Below are 17358 nucleotides of genomic sequence, written 5' to 3'. Positions count from 1 at the left end.
GATCAAAATAATTATTCTAAGTGATCTTTAGCTCTTTTTGTTGTTTAGGTAGGAAGTCTTTATAAATTTAAAGGCTGTCAGCCCACAGTGTGTCAGGAAATTTGAATGTAAGAGCCCAGCCCTAACATTTACATTCCTAGGTTATGTTTCAGAGCTGGTTATAACTGTTAAGAATATTTCTTTTGGGACCTTTAAGTGCATTGTATCATAGCCTCGAGCTATACTTTCTGTCATCCACAACTCTTCTTTAAACATCAGAAGTTTTGATTTAAAAGAGAGACAAGATGGTAACAGAGTGTATGTATCTCTTCGTTTTCCCTACTTCATGTCAAGTGTGAGGGTGAGAGAACTGTAAAGTTTAGTTAAACAGTCATGGCAGGCTACAAAAAAATTGGAAATGTTCGATGGATCAGAAAACACGGAAATAGTCTTTGCTTTAAAAATGAATCAGAGGAACTAACAGCATTTTTATTTTACAGGTTTTTGAGATGTGACTGTACATTTAAACTGTCCTAAATATACTGGGACATCCCACCATCTGTTGCAGGAGTCCTTTATTCTAATTTAATGATTTTAATAAGGCTCAGTGGAACTTTCACAGCTGAAACTTTTGTTTAAAATGCAAAACGAACTTCTAGTGACACCGAAAAACTCTCAGTGTCCTCTTGACTTTGCTAAAAAGGAAAATATTGACTTTTAAGAATTAAGTAGTTGAGATATTTTTATTCAAGTGATGTTTCAAAATTCCCTCTATCTATATTTTAAAACACGATGAAGTGCTTTAGCGTGAAAAAAAAGACTGCTGAAATCCAAAATACATTTTTCAATACCTCATCTCATCAAGAATTTTACGAAGAGGTTTGGAAAAGTCTGAAATACTTTTTTTTATAGCCAGAAAACAACAACAGCAACAACAACATCTATTCGTACTCCTTCATTTGTTCATATTCATTCAGTGTCTATTCACCCACTAGATTCTCTAAATTGCCTGGCTTTGTTCATCATCTTCAGAAATTGTACTATACACGTAAAAAGGCTAAAAGGATTTAATGTGGTTTTAAGCTATAACTGGCATTTTTCTTTCAAAGCTCTCAAATGTTGCATATATGTAGATATATTAGACAATGTAATATTGAGGCACCTGAAACCTCAGAGAAGAAAGTGGGTATTATTTTATCTCCATTTAAAAATCCCACTTAAGGAATATGGGTCAAGCATCATGGAATTAAATCATTTGTCAATGCTATCCCATGAGTCCTAGTTGTAAGGTTTCCTTGGCAGATAAGGAGGAGAATGTGTCTCCTCTCACCCAATATTTTGTTCTGTTTTCTAGGAAACATAGGTGGTATTTTCCCCCCATGAAAGCAATTCTATATTCAAGAGTGCTTTAGATAAAATAAATCAATTCAACATCCATTTTACAGTACTTCAGACATTCTGATACTCTTCATTTTGGCATGCATAACTCTTTTTTATAGATGTACATGTTTAAATATAGATTAACGTTGAACTAGAAATTGCCGAAATTTAGGAGTTATGGAGGAATTGACTTCCCACTGAAAGTTGTGTGCCAGTGAATGCAATTTTGGTCATTGGGCAAATGAGACACTAATTCCTCTGCACCAGAAAGGTTTTCATTGCTCCAAAATAACCCACTTCTTGTTCCCTTTCAGCACGACCCTGAGTCCCTTTGAAGTTGGGCACGTGGAGCCCCGGCTGAGCAGGAGCACACTGAGGCTGTCAGGGTGTGCTGGACCCTGGGAGCATCTCGATGCCTTCTTGGGTCTTCACTACTGCTGGGCTTGAGGGAACTGCCCTCTCTCCTGGTGGCTTTGTAAGTACTTGCCCTCTTCTTTTTCACTTTCTGTAAGTTTCTACTGGAAACCACTAAATAGGATATTCAATGTTCCCACTCTTACAAGGTTATAGCTGTACGGAGATTTGCCATTTCACTAGGTGTCTGTATATTTAGCAGCAGCTTTAAATCTTAGCACAATCTCTTGGTAGAAATGTCCATAATGAAAACAAGTTATAGTTCACTGATCTTTAGATCCAATTTCTTTTTTGCTTTAGAAATCAGTGTCATATTATGCTTTACAAATTTTCTTGCTTTTCATTGAATGCATACAATCTAATAACTTTCAGAAAGTTTAAAACCTCATTCTTTAAAACAGTAGCAAATTGAACAAAACACATACTTCATCAATGTTTATTCCTTCCTTAACATGATCCCTTCAGTATTAAATGAAATCACTACAACTCCACTGTAATTGATGCTAGACAGAAAGAGGAACCGATGGGGCTGACAATTTCTACGCTCCAGTGTGGCATGTTCTGGCGTCTTTTCCAGTTTCTCTCCTGGAAAGATTAATTTAGCTTGTAACATAAATCAATATTTTTTAGTAATTTTTTTTTCCTAATCTGTTTTCACTGGCACTTATGCATACAATTCACTTAGAACAATACTTAAAAAGCATTAATCCTAAGAAAAAGAAAACATTGTTAAGAGTAACAACTTTCTCTCTACTTTTCTGTTAAATTAAGGTAGTTATGTGAAACTACAGGCCAGATTGTGCCACACTTGAATATGCCTACCCTGGAGGTTGTGGCAAGCTGTGCAGCCCATTGGGACCTCTGGAGTTCTGTCAGGTACAGTGGAGATGCACCAGATGCTGCACCTTCCCAGGCTTATGTCCTGTGCTATTCTGTGTGTTTGGCCAGGGTGGAAGGCCGTGATGTTTTATTGTCCCATTGTGGAGTATGGCTGTGTATTGGGTTTATGTGGCAAGGTTTTGATAGCAGAAGGTTGCAGAGGTGGCCTCTGTGAGCAGAGCCCAGCAGCTGCCCCATGTCAGATCAGAGCCAGCTCCAGTCAGCTCCAAAAGGGACCTGCTGCTGGCCGGAGCCGAGCCAGGTGGGCCTCTGGGAGAGCGGAGTTAAGGAAGGGGTAAAAAACTGCTGGGCAACAGCAGCTGGGAGAGATGAGTGAGAAGCAGCCCTGCAGCCCCCCAGGTGAGTGCAGCAGGAGGGCAGGAGGTGCTCCAGGCAGGCAGCAGCAGTTCCCCTGCGGCCTGTGGAGAGGCCCCTGGTGGAGCAGGCTGTCCCCCTGCAGCCCATGGGTCCCACACGGAGCAGATCTCCACGCTGCAGCCCGTGGAGGAGCCCCCGGTGGAGCAGGTGGATGTGGCCTGGAGGAGGCTGCGGCCCATGGAGAGCCCCCGCAGGAGCAGGCCCCGGGCCGGAGCTGCAGCCCGTGGAGAGGAGCCCCCGCAGGAGCAGGGGGTCTGGGGGGAGCTGCCGCCCGTGGGGGACCCGTGCTGGAGCAGTTTGCTCCTGGGGGATGGACCCCGTGGTACGGAGCCGTGTGGGAGCAGTTCTTGAAGAGCTGCTGCCTGTGGGCAGCCCCCGCAGGCTCAGTTCGGGCAGGACGGCATCCCGTGGGAGGGACCCCGCGTGCAGCAGGGGCAGGGAGTGACCGTGAAGGAGCAGAAGAGAGGAAGTGTTGGGGACTGACCGCAAACCTCACTCCCTTGTGCCGTCTGGGGCGAGGAGGTAGAAGAGGGTGGATGGAGGGGAAGGTGTTTGTTTCTCACTGTTCTAGTCTGCTAGTGATAGGCAATAAATGATGCTAATCTCCCTATGCTGCATGTGTTTTGCCTTTGATAACAATTATTGAGTGATCTCCCTTTCCTTATCTCAACCCTTGAGTCTTTTCCATTATATTTTCTCCCTTTTTCCCTCTGGGGAGGGGGGAATGAGAGGGTGGTTGTGGTGGAGTTCAGCTGCCCAGCTGGGAAAAACCACCACAGGTTGGCAGACCAGGGATACCAATGTAGACACAGCCCCCAGAAAAATGCACAACTCTGCCTTGGAAGAACATGGTAGCACACACACATACACGTGCCCCTGCCTGCACACACCTCAAATATGCTGCTGTCACCCCCCCACACCCCCCCGCCCCTTATTTCAGGGGTAGGGTTGCGTTAGGTCATATGTTTGTTTAGGAAGTATCTCTTATGGATGCCTGTGGATGAATAGAAGCTCTTGATATTCCCATCAACTTTGAACTGTGATAAAACCCCAAGAGTGACTAGGGTTTTCATACGTGCAGGGTGTCACTCTTTTTAACTTTTATGCGGCTTAGTCTGCGAATACTCAAAGCACACTGCAGACTGGGCTGAGAAGGGTCAATGTAAGCCAACTGCCTCCCCACCATGCCCAGAAAGCAACGTGAGCCTGTGCAATGCCAGGTGATGCACTGTTGAATCCTGTGGCCGGACAGGCCCCAAGTCTTCTCCTCCTGTTCTCTAAATAGTATTCAGTGTCTGGGCATGGCTTCGCTGCTGTAACCCAACTCAGAGCTGTCACTTAGCCCTGAATTGCTGCCTAACACTTCAGACATTAGAAGGGTTCTCAGTTAGGAAGATACAGAGAAGTCAGGAACTGCTCGAGCTCTCTGACCATTCCTGCATTGGGAACTGCGATGAGAGGACAGGGAGCTGATGATATCCCAAGTGAAGAGAATCTGGGGCAAGCCTCTCTCTCACCCATGTAGCTCAGAGGAATAGAAGGGGACAAAAAAATCTACATTAGGTCCAGACTTTGGGAAAGCCAACATGGAGGAGAGTGCAGCAATTGCTTAGGATGGGTATTGTGTCTTACAAGAACTATTTTGATAACAAATTCAATGTATGGGATAGAACCCCACCATACTGGATAGCAGCATCTACCAACTAGAGTAAATACGTTGGTTAGCCTGAACTGTGGGGAACCCCAATGATCTTTGAAGACCTTGGTGCACCATCTTCTAGGAGACATGGTCAGCATGGGATATTTTAGGGCTTTTATTTCATATATTCGTTAAGAGAAGTCAGAAGATTTTACAAATAGAAGCATTTATCTCACATCTAGGACAACTTAAATTTTGGCTCTATCAAACCACATAGCAATCCTTGTTAATATTTCCCTCTTGTCACTCAGAAAGACTTGACCATATCCCAGGGTACACTGAGGATATATCCATTCATCTTTGTAAGGTGCTTTTCTGTTTCCATGTGTAGATATGCACAATTCTAAACCTGAGTTTGCTTTTTTCCCCTCTTGCTGTTCAGCTCTACTGGCTAGCTATGTACTGGTACTGTTAAAGAACATTTAGTTTATGATAACTGACATTTTTATTAGAAGGGTCTTAAATAGGGATTCGATGATTCAATTTCCAGCTAAGAAAAAGAATAATAAATAAATAATGCTGCAGCCATCTTCTTGTTCCTCCCTAATGGGAGGTTAATCGTTAATCTTTCAGCCACTGGGGAAATAGATATAAGGAAAGATTGGAGGAAAATGAAAAATAAAATAATATACTGAACTGAAATGACCCACTTTAGCAACTGCCCAAGCCACAGTGACCAATACCATGGAGCATCTACATGCAACAGAGAGAATAGCAGGGAAGATTTCTATTATTTATGCAGGCGTCTGAAGGCCTAAGAGTCATGTAGTAGCAGCCATATCTGTTCTTTTTTTTTTTTTTTTTTTTTTTTATCCCCGCAAAGATGGAAAATCTGAACGGTTCAGTCTTCCTGTGTAATGGGGCACATTGCTCCCTGCTGTCACGTGAGTGGCCTCGAGACACCCTCAACTATCTCAGTGTGTCTCAACAAACACACAAACACACACACACAAACAAACAAACAAAAAAAAACAGCATAAGCTCCTTCTGAGAGTAAAATCCAGTCTTCAAAACATCAACCTGTGTGCAGTCATAGCTGGGTTAAATAAATAATTAAAAGAAAAAAAAACCACATTGTTGCATGGCCACTGCTTGCCACCACAGATTATGTTGGGTTTAGACATCATTCTTATGCTTGTGGTACTGGTTCACAGCTCTGCGTTGCAACCAGCCCTGCAGTGGTGATATACGGTCCATCCTCCCTCCATTCAGGTTTTTCTCTGGTCTCACTGTGACCTTTTCAAAGTACATTCCATGATATGAAGGATGTCTCTTTCTCCTTAATCTCTTTCCCTGACACCAAGAAACAGACATCACAGTTTCAAATTGTTTTTGGTTTCAAGCATCAGGGTGCTGTTCCAGGAAGACATGAGTTTTAACTCCAGGTACAGCCAGGTTACAATCATTCTGATATATCCCAGCACTGAATTCTTTATATTTAGCATGGTTCTTGCTGAAATTCTGCTTGTTGCAGTCATGTTTGTCCCCTACCTCACAACAGCAGCATTATTTGTGGCCCTAGTTTTCCTATTATTTTTTTTCTTCCTCCTTTTTTTTTTTTCCTAGTTTTTTTTTTCCTATTTTTTTTCCTAGTTTTCCAGGATTTTTCTGTGGTAGGAGGCTTTTTCCACTGAGTATCATCATGAGTGGTTAAGGGAAATGGGTATTTTCAACTGGCCTCTCTGTCATGAGGGAGCCTAGATGAAAATTCATGTTCAGATGATCCCCACTCTACTTATTTTCCTGTGTTTTCTTATATCTAGGTGTATCTGAAGATGTGAAACTAGCCCATAGGAACATTAAGCAAAATATATTAAAAGAAATTTAGGCCATCGGATTCTATCAGGCAGCAACGCAAAGGGTGATGTACCTCTGGCAGACTTTTACTGAGCAGCAAGGCTTCTGTGTTTAGAACAACCTAGAGATTTCTTCACTGAAATCTCTTTTACAGTCATCCTTTTCATATGCAAAATGTTCTTAAAACGTTTTCAGTGTGAGACAGCAGATGTTTAATTCATAAGTGACTAGAGGTAGCAGCCATCCCTGACAATAATTTTGTGCCTATTGTTTGTATTCTGCTCATCACTGGTAGCACTGTTTGTAAAGTGGAAAGTAGAAACCTGAGGGAGATTGTTGCAAACATCTTTCTACTGAGTTAATCACAGCACTAACTTTGCATGTGGGTTCAGTTGCAACAAATTCACATGGCCAGAATGAATCATGTGCACAGTTCATAAGATCAGGACATGGAAGGAGACATTTATGGAAATAATTTGCTCCAGAATATTTCCTCATGAAGATTCTCAATATAAGTAGCAAGAAGAAATGCTTTAAAGACATCCTTTAAATTTTTTCTTTAGGGTCATATATTGTTCTGTTTTATATAGTATGTTCCTATTATGTCAAGTAGCTCTCAGATATCACAGATAAGAAAATCAAGTAAGTGTCTAGAAATGTGTAGAATTAGAGTTCAATAAAGCATATTCCTTTATTAGACACACTGAAAGGCTGTAAGTATTATGCAGTGGATGATTCCCCTTTATGTCAAGACTACTTCAGATATCATGATTCTAATTTGATAAATCCAAATTTTAAATCTAGCATCAACAAATGGGGCAGAAATAAGCCCAACAAATCTGTGCAAGTTCTGTCTTGGCAGAGTTTAGATCTCCTCATATATAGAAAAGTAAACGTGACTCTGACTGTACTCAAATGAGCCCTGTCAGGGGACTGCTGCAATGACACATCATATACACAAATACAAAACAGAGAACGACAATACAGATCTCTGAATGATGTAATTGTGAAGGGACATTTGGCAGCTTGTTTTGTGTATTGCACATGCTTTTCACAGATGTGATAGCAATGGTCTACTAAGCAGTTAAATTGAAGATTAAACATGGTCAGACTGGTCTAATAAAGTCTGACTTGAAGTGTAAGCAAACCACTGGGTACAGTGGTCTTCATTATTTTCCTTGCTGTTTTTTAATGGCAAAAATCAATTTGTTGAAAGAAGATCCCTTTTTATAGAAAGCGTGAAGAAATCAAATAGGTTGCCTACGCTGCAAGTGATCTGAGAATCCAGAAAAAAAATGCAATATCGAAACAGGAAAGGGTTTGTGTCATCAGAACAGATATTAAGAAGTAATAAAATAAAATTTAAATAAGGCCATTTGTTTTTCCTATTTTTCAGACAAAAATAATTGCACATGAAAATGGATACATTTGCACAGTCAAAATGCTATTTTTGAGTAAAGTTCTTGTGGCAAGATGCAAGTTACAGACCTATTCACATGCCGGCACAGAAGACAATTGCCTTAGAAGTATGTTATGATGGCTGCCAAAATCAAGTGCTTTAAAGTCAGAGAACACTATAATCTGAATGGACGATGAAATCCTAAATGTGCTTTCCTGTACATCAGTATTAAGCTTTTTTTTTTCAAATGTATTTTACCTTTTTTTTTTTTTTAATTTTTTCCAGAGAACCCTTTATCATTCATTACACAGGATAAGTAAGTACTGATTACATGGCACCTACTGAATAACCAGCTACTTGGAAAAGTAATCTTCGCCAGTCAGTTAGTAGTGCCTTATTTACTGCATACCCAAAGCCTGCAGTAAATACAGAATTATTCATGTTTTCCTGGTCTTTTCTGGGCCACTCATCGCTGTAGTATTTGCATGCCTCAAGAACACAGATGAATTTATCATTGTCGAAAGATAGGAGACCATTATTATTATTCCCATTTTACAGCTGAAGAGATAGGGACTTGCCTGGAGCTACACAGTGAGTTAGTGGCAGAGTAAGGATTAAAATTCACGGCTTGCAACCCTATGCACATTACTGGAGACTGCACTGCCTTGTAGGAGGTGCTGAGAAACTGCAGCTCTCACCAACTTCATCTACCACTGTAAGTGATCATCTTTGCTCTATAAGCCTTGGGCAGCCCAAGCTGGTCATCCATGAAATAAGACACACAGTTAATAGTCAGCTGCCAGAGTAATGGGTTTATCATCACGTTAAGAAACTGATACTTGAGACGGGTGTTTACAAAAGGGTCTTGAACCTGGTCGACCCACCTCTGGGTGAATGCCTTAGTGACTGGGGTGCTGGCGGTGGCAGGATGAGCAGGATGAGCAGGAAAGCAAACTTGCTTTCCCCAAGCAACGATGCTGGAACTCAAAAAGCTGTTTTACACGCACCATGATTTGATTTCAAAATGGTGCTTTATGATAAAACACATTTAGAGTGGAAAATCTACTGACAGGCTCGAGGTCTCCTTTCTTGGATTATTCACCTAAAACTCATTCCCTCCTGCTGTCTTGAGCATGTCCAGGTTTCTGCCCCAGTGCTCTCTACACCAAAAGCAACTGATTCGCATTTGGTGGTTCTTGTTTTGTGTCTCTTTAGCAAACTGGGAAAACACCAGTAGATCAAACTGCAATCACTCCAGCAGTCATCTTTTATTTAGTTCACTTTTTTCTCTTTGAAGCTATTCTTTTGATCCTCGTCTGTTCACCTGAGATGGTAGGTTCATTGACCATTCCCGCTTTCTGGCTGCTATCGTGTGAACATAGAGATGCTAAAATTAATCTGGGTGTTAGCTCTCTGAATCCACAAGTGATGCTGCTTAGACAAGTAGGTGAAGTTGCTTGTATACAATTGACCAACTGTCTGACATCCATTCAAATATATAGCTGGAAATTTGAATCTAATGCACTAGTTTTCAGTTGCTGAAGGTGTGAAAGGCATGGTGATAAATCCAGCTCATCTTGCTTACGCAAATAGTACCGTTTCTCCAAAATTTGCATCTCGTGTAGTGGGTTTGGGCTTCAAAACAAGGCCAGACACCATGAGTGTATCAATGCAGGGCTGCTGGGATGTACTCTGTGATCCTGATACCTATTTTTGCAGCCTGGGGACCTGAAGAGAGTGTGCCACGCTGTCCCTCCTGCCCTCATGCCTCTTTTCTTCCTTCCAAAACTACAGCAGAAGTGGCCAAGGAAAGCTGCTGGAGGGGCTGGTATGCAGGTGTTCATTTCCACTGGACGGCTGACCCACTGAAAACTTAATCAGTTCTGTAGAAGTGGAACGGTTTGCCAGGAGAGGAACAAGGAACACCCATACGAAGTTCCCTAAGTCCACAGAGATAATGCCTGCCTATAGCAAAAGGTTGATCTGTGTTTCTCTTGACCAAAGGGAATATATTTAGCATGGGTTGCCTGCCAGTTCCTCACAGCTGTTCTTAACTATTTTTGTGCCAATATCCTCCTCTTCCATCCCAAATTACTTCCGACTTTTTTTAGAAGTATCAAAACCAAAATGCTTAATATCTCCAGTGTATCTCCAGAGTAGTTGTCTACTTCCCTCCCCCCCCCCTCCCCCCCTTGTGGCTAATTCAACTGCCAGATTTTAGACTCCTGTGCAGTTTTTTCATGAGCAAGCCACCTGCATGTTTTATTGAATAAATTAAAAAAAAAATCAGAAAAAAAAAGAAAAGGAAAAAGAAACCTCTACTTAATATTTGCTCAAATCTCATTTTTCAGCAAATTCTCATTGACTGACTCATAGTTATTGGGTCACACTCAAGGCATAACCTCAGCTGATGTATGGACTTAGTTCCACTGCCCTTCACTTAAACCAATTTATAGTACATGAAGATCTGGCTTATTGACCGATAAACATAATATATGCTATAATTTGTATATTTTCTGAATTCTAGTGCACTGGAACTGACAAAAGGATTTTGCACAAAGCTGTAGGACTGACATCACCTGCATTGGTGTGGTATATAGTTCAATCATTAATATTTATCATCCTGTAATGTGATATGTAGATCACTGTGAAATCCCTACCAATATCTTTTCCAAAACAGGGCATTTTGGGGTTATTAAATTTATCTTTTTTTTTTTTTTTCCCCAGCTCTTTCCATTCTCTGTAACTGGTAATTCTAGATCAAACCATTTAAAAACTATTTTTTCTTGAAATTTTATTAATTATACCACTTTATATAACAGAAGTCAGCTTTAATGGGATTTGGAAGTGCTAAGAACATTTATTCCCACCTAACCCTTGCCAATAAATTCAGCCTGAAAAGCAGTATATTGCAAATCCTAAAATAAATGTAAGTTGTGTCTACAGCTTTCCAAATGGTATGCATTAATGTATTTTTTGTAGCAGCAGCTAATTATTACTATGAATCATTACAGGGTGACTTGAAAGCATTTATAAAATTTTACAAGAGTGGAAACTAATATTTGCTGGTATCTTTGACAGCTACCTGTGTTGATCACAGACAGAAATAATGAGTTCTGTCAATATGCCCAGTGCACGTATAAACAACACAGAGAAATGCAGTACATATGGCAACTATAGCAGGCAAAAAAGATGTGAGTTCATCAAAACAACTTAAAACATGCTAATCCAATCTTATCTTAGCATTTACATAGCCAAAACCCAGATGACAGGTAGATTTGTTATGTACAAATATGTATCAATAGGCATAAATATTTATAGTTTATAACCTAAATATGACAGAGATATCCATCCATACATATGTAAATATAATAAAATTGTCTGTATTTAACCAATTTCTAAACTTCACATACTCTGTTCGTAACATCACTAAGTACATTATGTTACTTCAGTCCTATATTGTACGTTCCCCTTCCATCTATTATGGATGCTTGAATAAATGCCTAATGAGGAATTTATCAACATCAATCTGTCCATCTCATTTCAATGATTTTTGTGTTGTTCCTTCTAAGATTTGTTCTCTCCTTCTTGCTATGAAGGAATTACATGTATAGTAGCGTATGCATAAAAACTTGAATATTGATGTACGACTTGTATCCTCTAGTTTAAGCCTGATTAATCTTTCTTTATGAATCATATGCATGAATCTGAATCGCTGTGGTTATTCTCCATCAAATGCTTTCTTAGATGCTTCAGAATACAGAGTCAGTTGTTTTTCTGGTCACGTGTATAGCTGAAGGTGTACTCTGTCCTCTCAAGAAGTGCACCATGTGCTGTGATACTTACAGAAAAGATGAACCTGAACCACCAGACGGGAGGACTGAGGCCTTAACAATGAAATACAGTGCTACCTTAATGGCCCATTATTTTTCAAGTTTAGCCATAACTGCTACTCTAGCCAGCTAAAATACTAACCAGCAAATTTAGCCATTTTGAAGAAATTAACTAAAGGTATTTTATATATTATAGGATCATGAAGTCTCAGCTCAGAAGCTTTCTTATTCGATGCCCACTTGTGTGCAGTAAAAATATCTAAGCATACACAGAAAACTGCAACATTTTAGATGTAAGCATGTATCACCAGTGTTTAGCATAATCTAGCTGAACACATTAGTCACAAGCATTTTACATGTTTAGAAGAACACTTACTCATCCTTTGCATTATTACCGCTTTATATGCAAAAGTAGGGTTTATGTATTTCGTGCCTAAAACTTAAATTCTGGAGCAGTGGAAGATGCCCAGGCAATTGCCTGGGAATTTCAGGATATAGGATGGGACTGCTGCTGCGTGGCCCCTTCTCTCCCCCAAACTGGGACAATGAACTATCAGTTCTTGATGTGGCGCACATTGCAAATCCCTTTGACTTGAAATCTGAAGGGCAGGCTTCAGTAGGCTCTGCATGAACAGGGAGAGGATTTCACATCTGAACCTGGCAGAAATGTGGATAATAACTCTGCTTTTTCATGTGAAAACCACCCATGAGCAGGTTTGACCCCACACTCTCTCTTTGCATTGCTGTCCACTGGTGTAAAGGAAAGTGCCTCTTTCCCAGGGCAGAGGAGAAAAGGGCTGTCTCATCGGCAAGCTGGACTGACACGAGTGAGCGATGGGAACATGCCTGTGCTCAGAGCTTCCCCAAAAAGGCCCCGAGGGGCCAGTGCAGGGCCTGAGCTCCACCTTTGGCCCTGGCCCAATGCTCCTGACTGACTAGTGACACTTAACTGTGTAAATCTGGGCCAGATGGACTAGTCTGCAGGAAGAACCGGAGCTGGAAGGGGATTGGTAAGGAGTCAGATGGCAAGGTAGGTTTGGGGGAAAAGAAGGGGGGGTCAGGTGCAGAACAACAGGGATGCCGTTGTAAGTAACAGGCAATCCTTGTTTTAATGCTCTAATTCAAGGGTTTAAAACATTACAATAGACTGGAAAATGTTGGAAATGTTCTCCACTCCCATGGCAGGGGGAGAGTTGCCTCTACATATCATTTCCCATGTCTAATGGGGCAAAGTGTCTAATACAGGTCCGAACTCATTTACATTTCTTGCCAGCCACTTTTGAGAAATAGGTCTGTTCTTATCCCATACCTCTGTAAGGTATAGTGCCCAGTCTGATTTCCTGAAACACTGTGAAGCTCAGGGCATCCTATAAATCCATGACAGCAGTGTTCAGGCACACGCTCAATGTTCGCTCAGCTGTTAGTCTAACGTGGAAATGGGTTGGAGCGTAGCTTGCCCACAACAGAGAGGATGAACTGATGAGCAGAAAATGCAGCCTTTTGTTCTTTTTTAAACTGAATGCGTGCAACCCACTGAGGATTAGCCTCAGACGAAGTTTTTAGACCTTTGAACCTGCAGATTTGGGAATTGGAACAAATAGCAGATGGAAGCATCAGTGCTGCTTTCTAAAGGCATCCCTTCTCACAGCCAGCTAGAGTTTTGCTGGGGCAGGGAGGGCAGTCGTGCCTCTTTCTCCCCGTGGTACCTCTGATACATTCTGTCACACAAAAGGGGACCAACTCTGTCTCCAAGCAGTCCTCCCCAGCGTTACGCTGCGCCCAGCTGTGTTCCACAAAGCTCCATTAAGTAACTCTCTATTGCCACCGGGATGCTAAGCATGAAATAACCAAACAAAACACCAGGTCCTAAATGCAGCTTTGTCTGCAGCATGGCCTGACAGACAAGAGTAATGGACTGATCGTGTTTTACGGGTGTCCACAGCATCATAGAGAGGGCATGCACAAGGAGGGAGGGTGGGGGGAAGAGAGAGAAAAAGAAAAAGAAAAAGAAAAAAAAGCTTTTAGTATCCTTTCTTATCATTCAGAAGTACAGAAAATGCTTCAAAATCTATCAGGCTTGATCTCTCTCACGTCACTGAGTTTATTTATATCATTTCGCTACCAGATACCATTTTGGGAGGAGTAATAAAGTGTTTCCCAGGATGACGCCGTTTCCTCGAACTGGGCCACAGGGTGGCTGGTGGCAGGGCAAGGCAGGGCCAGCTGCAACAGGCTGTTCATGTTGGGTCTGGGACATCTCCACAGATGGAGACTCCACAGCCTCTCTGGGCAGCTTGTGCTGCTGTTTGACCATTCTCATAGTAAAAGTGTCTGAGGGAATTTCACAATTTTAGATTTGTGCCCATTGCCCCTTGTCAACACCACTGAGCAGAGCGCAGCTCCCTCTTCTTCATTCGCTCCCATCAGGTACTTATACACGTGGATAAGATTCTCCTGAGCCTCCTTTTCTCCAGGCTGAATGGTCCCAGCTCTCTTAGCCTCTCCTCGTAAGAGAGAAGCTCCAGTCCCCTCACCAATTTCTTAGCCCTCTGCTGGGCTCTCTCCAGTACGTCCATGTCTCTTGTATGGGGGAGGCCAGCACTGCACCCAGTACCACCTGTGGGTCTCACCAGGGATGAGCAGAAACCACTTGCCTGTGAACCCTAGAGATACTGAGAAAAATGGGAGTGGAAACGAGGCTTCCACCCTTCCTTCAGCCTCTGTGTTGAGAATGACCAGTATTAGCTGATGGCTAGTTCATGCAATGACTGATGAATTCAGACTGCTCTCTGTTGGGAAAGGATTCGTATCACCAAAATCACAGTTCCGAGTACTGCCTTTTGAGGAGTCTTGGCTAAGAGGCCCAATGCCAGAAGATCTCAAGCAAACAGGCAGCCCTCTCCACATGATGTCCCCAGTGAAACGTTGGTGGTAGAGAATGCCTGCTAGGAGCCTACTGCTTGGGTCAGTGCCCACAGCACATCACACCTCCGTGCAACTTTGGGAGCTTTCTGTAGCTCTGCAGGGAGGAGAAGGAATGGCTTGGTCCCTGACAGAGCTGCCTGTGGTTGCTGGAGAAACCAGCTACCCCCCAGCACAAAGCGTCACAGCGTTAGGACTTGGTGCACATTTCCTGGTGAGCTCCCCAGTGTGCAGGTGGTCCCTTGTGTCATGGGAAAAATCACAGCACAATTTGCCTGTGCTGTTTTTTTTTTTTTTTTTTTTTTCCCCCAATATAGAGAGTGATCTAGCTCACATGCACTCATTTCAGCAAATAAGCTACATTACTTAATGATGGGGGAGGAGAAATCTCAGAGAGGTACCATGCAAAACTTCTCTTAATATTGAAGAAAATCACAGTATGAAATAGCTTTTTGAAGGCTACACCAGCTTTTGCTAAACACCAGCACAGAAAAAAAAATATATATCCTTGACCACAATAAAAAGCAATTATTTCACATACCAGATTCAACACATCCTTTAAAACTGAACAAGGAGAGGAAGAATACAAATAGGGTCAGTGTGAATCACAGGGGAGTGCCTGGAAAAACACACAGCGGTGGACACGCACAATGCCGTAGCCTTCAAAGCAAAGATCTCTCTATGGCTTGTAACAGCACGGGTCAAAGCCGCCATCCTGCAGGGATCCAATTAGAAAACCTACACGAGTAATGTCTGACAAGCTCTCGAGAAGGGACCTTTGCCCGGGAGTTAATACCTTGCGTTATAAACAACGCGTGTCAGAGACACCACGTCATTAGCTATAATTAGCTGGCAAACCGGACCAGGTCTGCATTACGCTGTTGCCATACAGAAGACTATAGGAAAAAAAAAACAAAAACAAACAAACAAACAAACAAAAAAAAGAAACAGACAAATGCTGCCGGGAGCCCCCAGCCTCAGCCCCTCTCCCTGCCGGCTCCGTGGCAGCACCGTTCCCTTCCCAGCCCCGAGCGGGGTGCGGTGGAGCGGGGCCGCCCCCTGGCGGCCCTTCGGGGGCTGCAGCAGGGCTCTGGCAGGCCGGGGGGGTCGGCTGGGCGCACCCTAAATTCAGAGGGTGTTCGTCACATTCCCCGTTTCGCTGCGGGGGGAGCTTTTCCTTTTTGATTTTTTATTTTTTTTTTCATTTTTTTCCCTTTTATTATTTATTTATTTATTTATTTATTTTCCCCTGTAAACTGAAGCCAATGTGTGGTGTAACATTTTTGTCGCTGTTTCGCATCCTGGAGACTTAAATGCCTTCTTCTCCCTTCGTTTTTATGAAGTGAATCCGCAGCATATGGCTTTGAGGAGAAGCTCCAGCGAGTTAGAAGAACTGACGTTCGGCTCCGCGAACCGGAGCAAGCAGCGGAAGAGCGTGCAGCTCCCACCCGCTCAGAGGGAATTTCTAGGCCAATACTTCTCCGTCTTTCTTTCCTAAAATTATTTAAAGATAACATATTTTTACAACGTCACCTATACAGAGATATAAATAGTTCGCACTAGAAATCAAAGCACTGAAAAAAATCTGATTTAAGCCCTCCTAGGCAAGAATATTATCGTGAGAAAGTACTGCCGCTTCATGTTACTTAGATATTTTTAAGCATGCAGAAAGCACTTCTGATAGCAGCATTCATTCACAACTTCATATTTACTGAAGTCACTGAGGAGTGCTGGGGAACAGCGCGTGTCATTGGCTCTGCATTCAGGATCACGCGTTGCTTGAAAATCCGGACACAGCTAAGCACAACATGTAACCAAAAAAATTAAGATTTGAATTCATAAGGACCAAGTTTCAACACAAGTTGTGCAAACCATGAACTAGGTGTATGTATAGCAAGACCATTGGTGGCAATGAGCTACAGATTCGACACTGATTTTGTTGGTGGGATTAATTTCTCAGAGTTTTTTAATGAATATAAGAAAAATACATGCTTCATTGGTCCATAAAGTTGCCTGAAAGTTAGACATTATCTCATTTAATAACTGAGTTTGGAGTATTAATTCAAAGTACAGTCTTAGCAGTACACATTTAAATCACTTTTATCCTACATAAGGTGCATGCTACAAAGTATTGCACGCACTTCAAAGAATCCAGGGAAACAGGAACCACGATGCACTCGTCGCATCCTTTGGATGGGTCAAAACGCACCAGCTGCTCTGCTCTTAGGGTCATGGTTTAGTGGGCAATAATGGTGGTAGGGGGACAGTTGGACCAGATGATTTTGGAGGTCTTTTCCAACCTTGATGATGCTATGATGCTACGATTCTCTGTGAGCAGCCCGAGCTTGAGCAGGTGCTAAGCGTAATGCTGCCTGTGTTGAGGTGTCAAAGCAACACACCCCTTTTCCTACAGAACCAGACCCCAAATCACCACAGGCCTCCTGAAACACCGGTGCTTGCAAAGCAACGACTGCGCCAAAGGAGAGTGGGCACACAAATCTCAGCTTCTCCATTTAAGACCTGGGATGGCATAGCTCGGGTCCACCGGCTGCGGGAAGGGATGCGGCCATGGATATGTGTGTCTATACATATATAGGGGGATATCTACAGGTATATCCATGTTGTGGGCATAGATATATGTGTCTATACATATATAGGGGGATATCTATGGATATATC

At 42.3% G+C, this 17358-nt stretch overlaps 1 protein-coding gene across 1 annotated transcript in view; it reads right to left on the bottom strand.

Annotated features, from left to right (window-relative positions):
• LOC310899549 (uncharacterized protein) overlaps positions 1-16913 on the bottom strand; it is a gene marked incomplete at both ends in the record, with an annotated part of 19529 nt that extends 2616 nt beyond the window's left edge. Inside the window, one exon of the mRNA XM_083836020.1 lies at positions 16822-16913. Within this exon, the coding sequence (XP_083692146.1) occupies positions 16822-16913 (92 nt within the window). The remainder of the gene's footprint in view (positions 1-16821) is intronic.
• Between the last annotated feature and the right edge of the window lie 445 nt (positions 16914-17358).

This window comes from Anser anser (genome assembly GCF_964211835.1).
Source record: "Anser anser genome assembly, chromosome: 1".
In the NCBI taxonomy this organism is placed as follows: domain Eukaryota; kingdom Metazoa; phylum Chordata; class Aves; order Anseriformes; family Anatidae; genus Anser; species Anser anser.
This window is presented reverse-complemented; position numbering and strand designations above follow the sequence as displayed.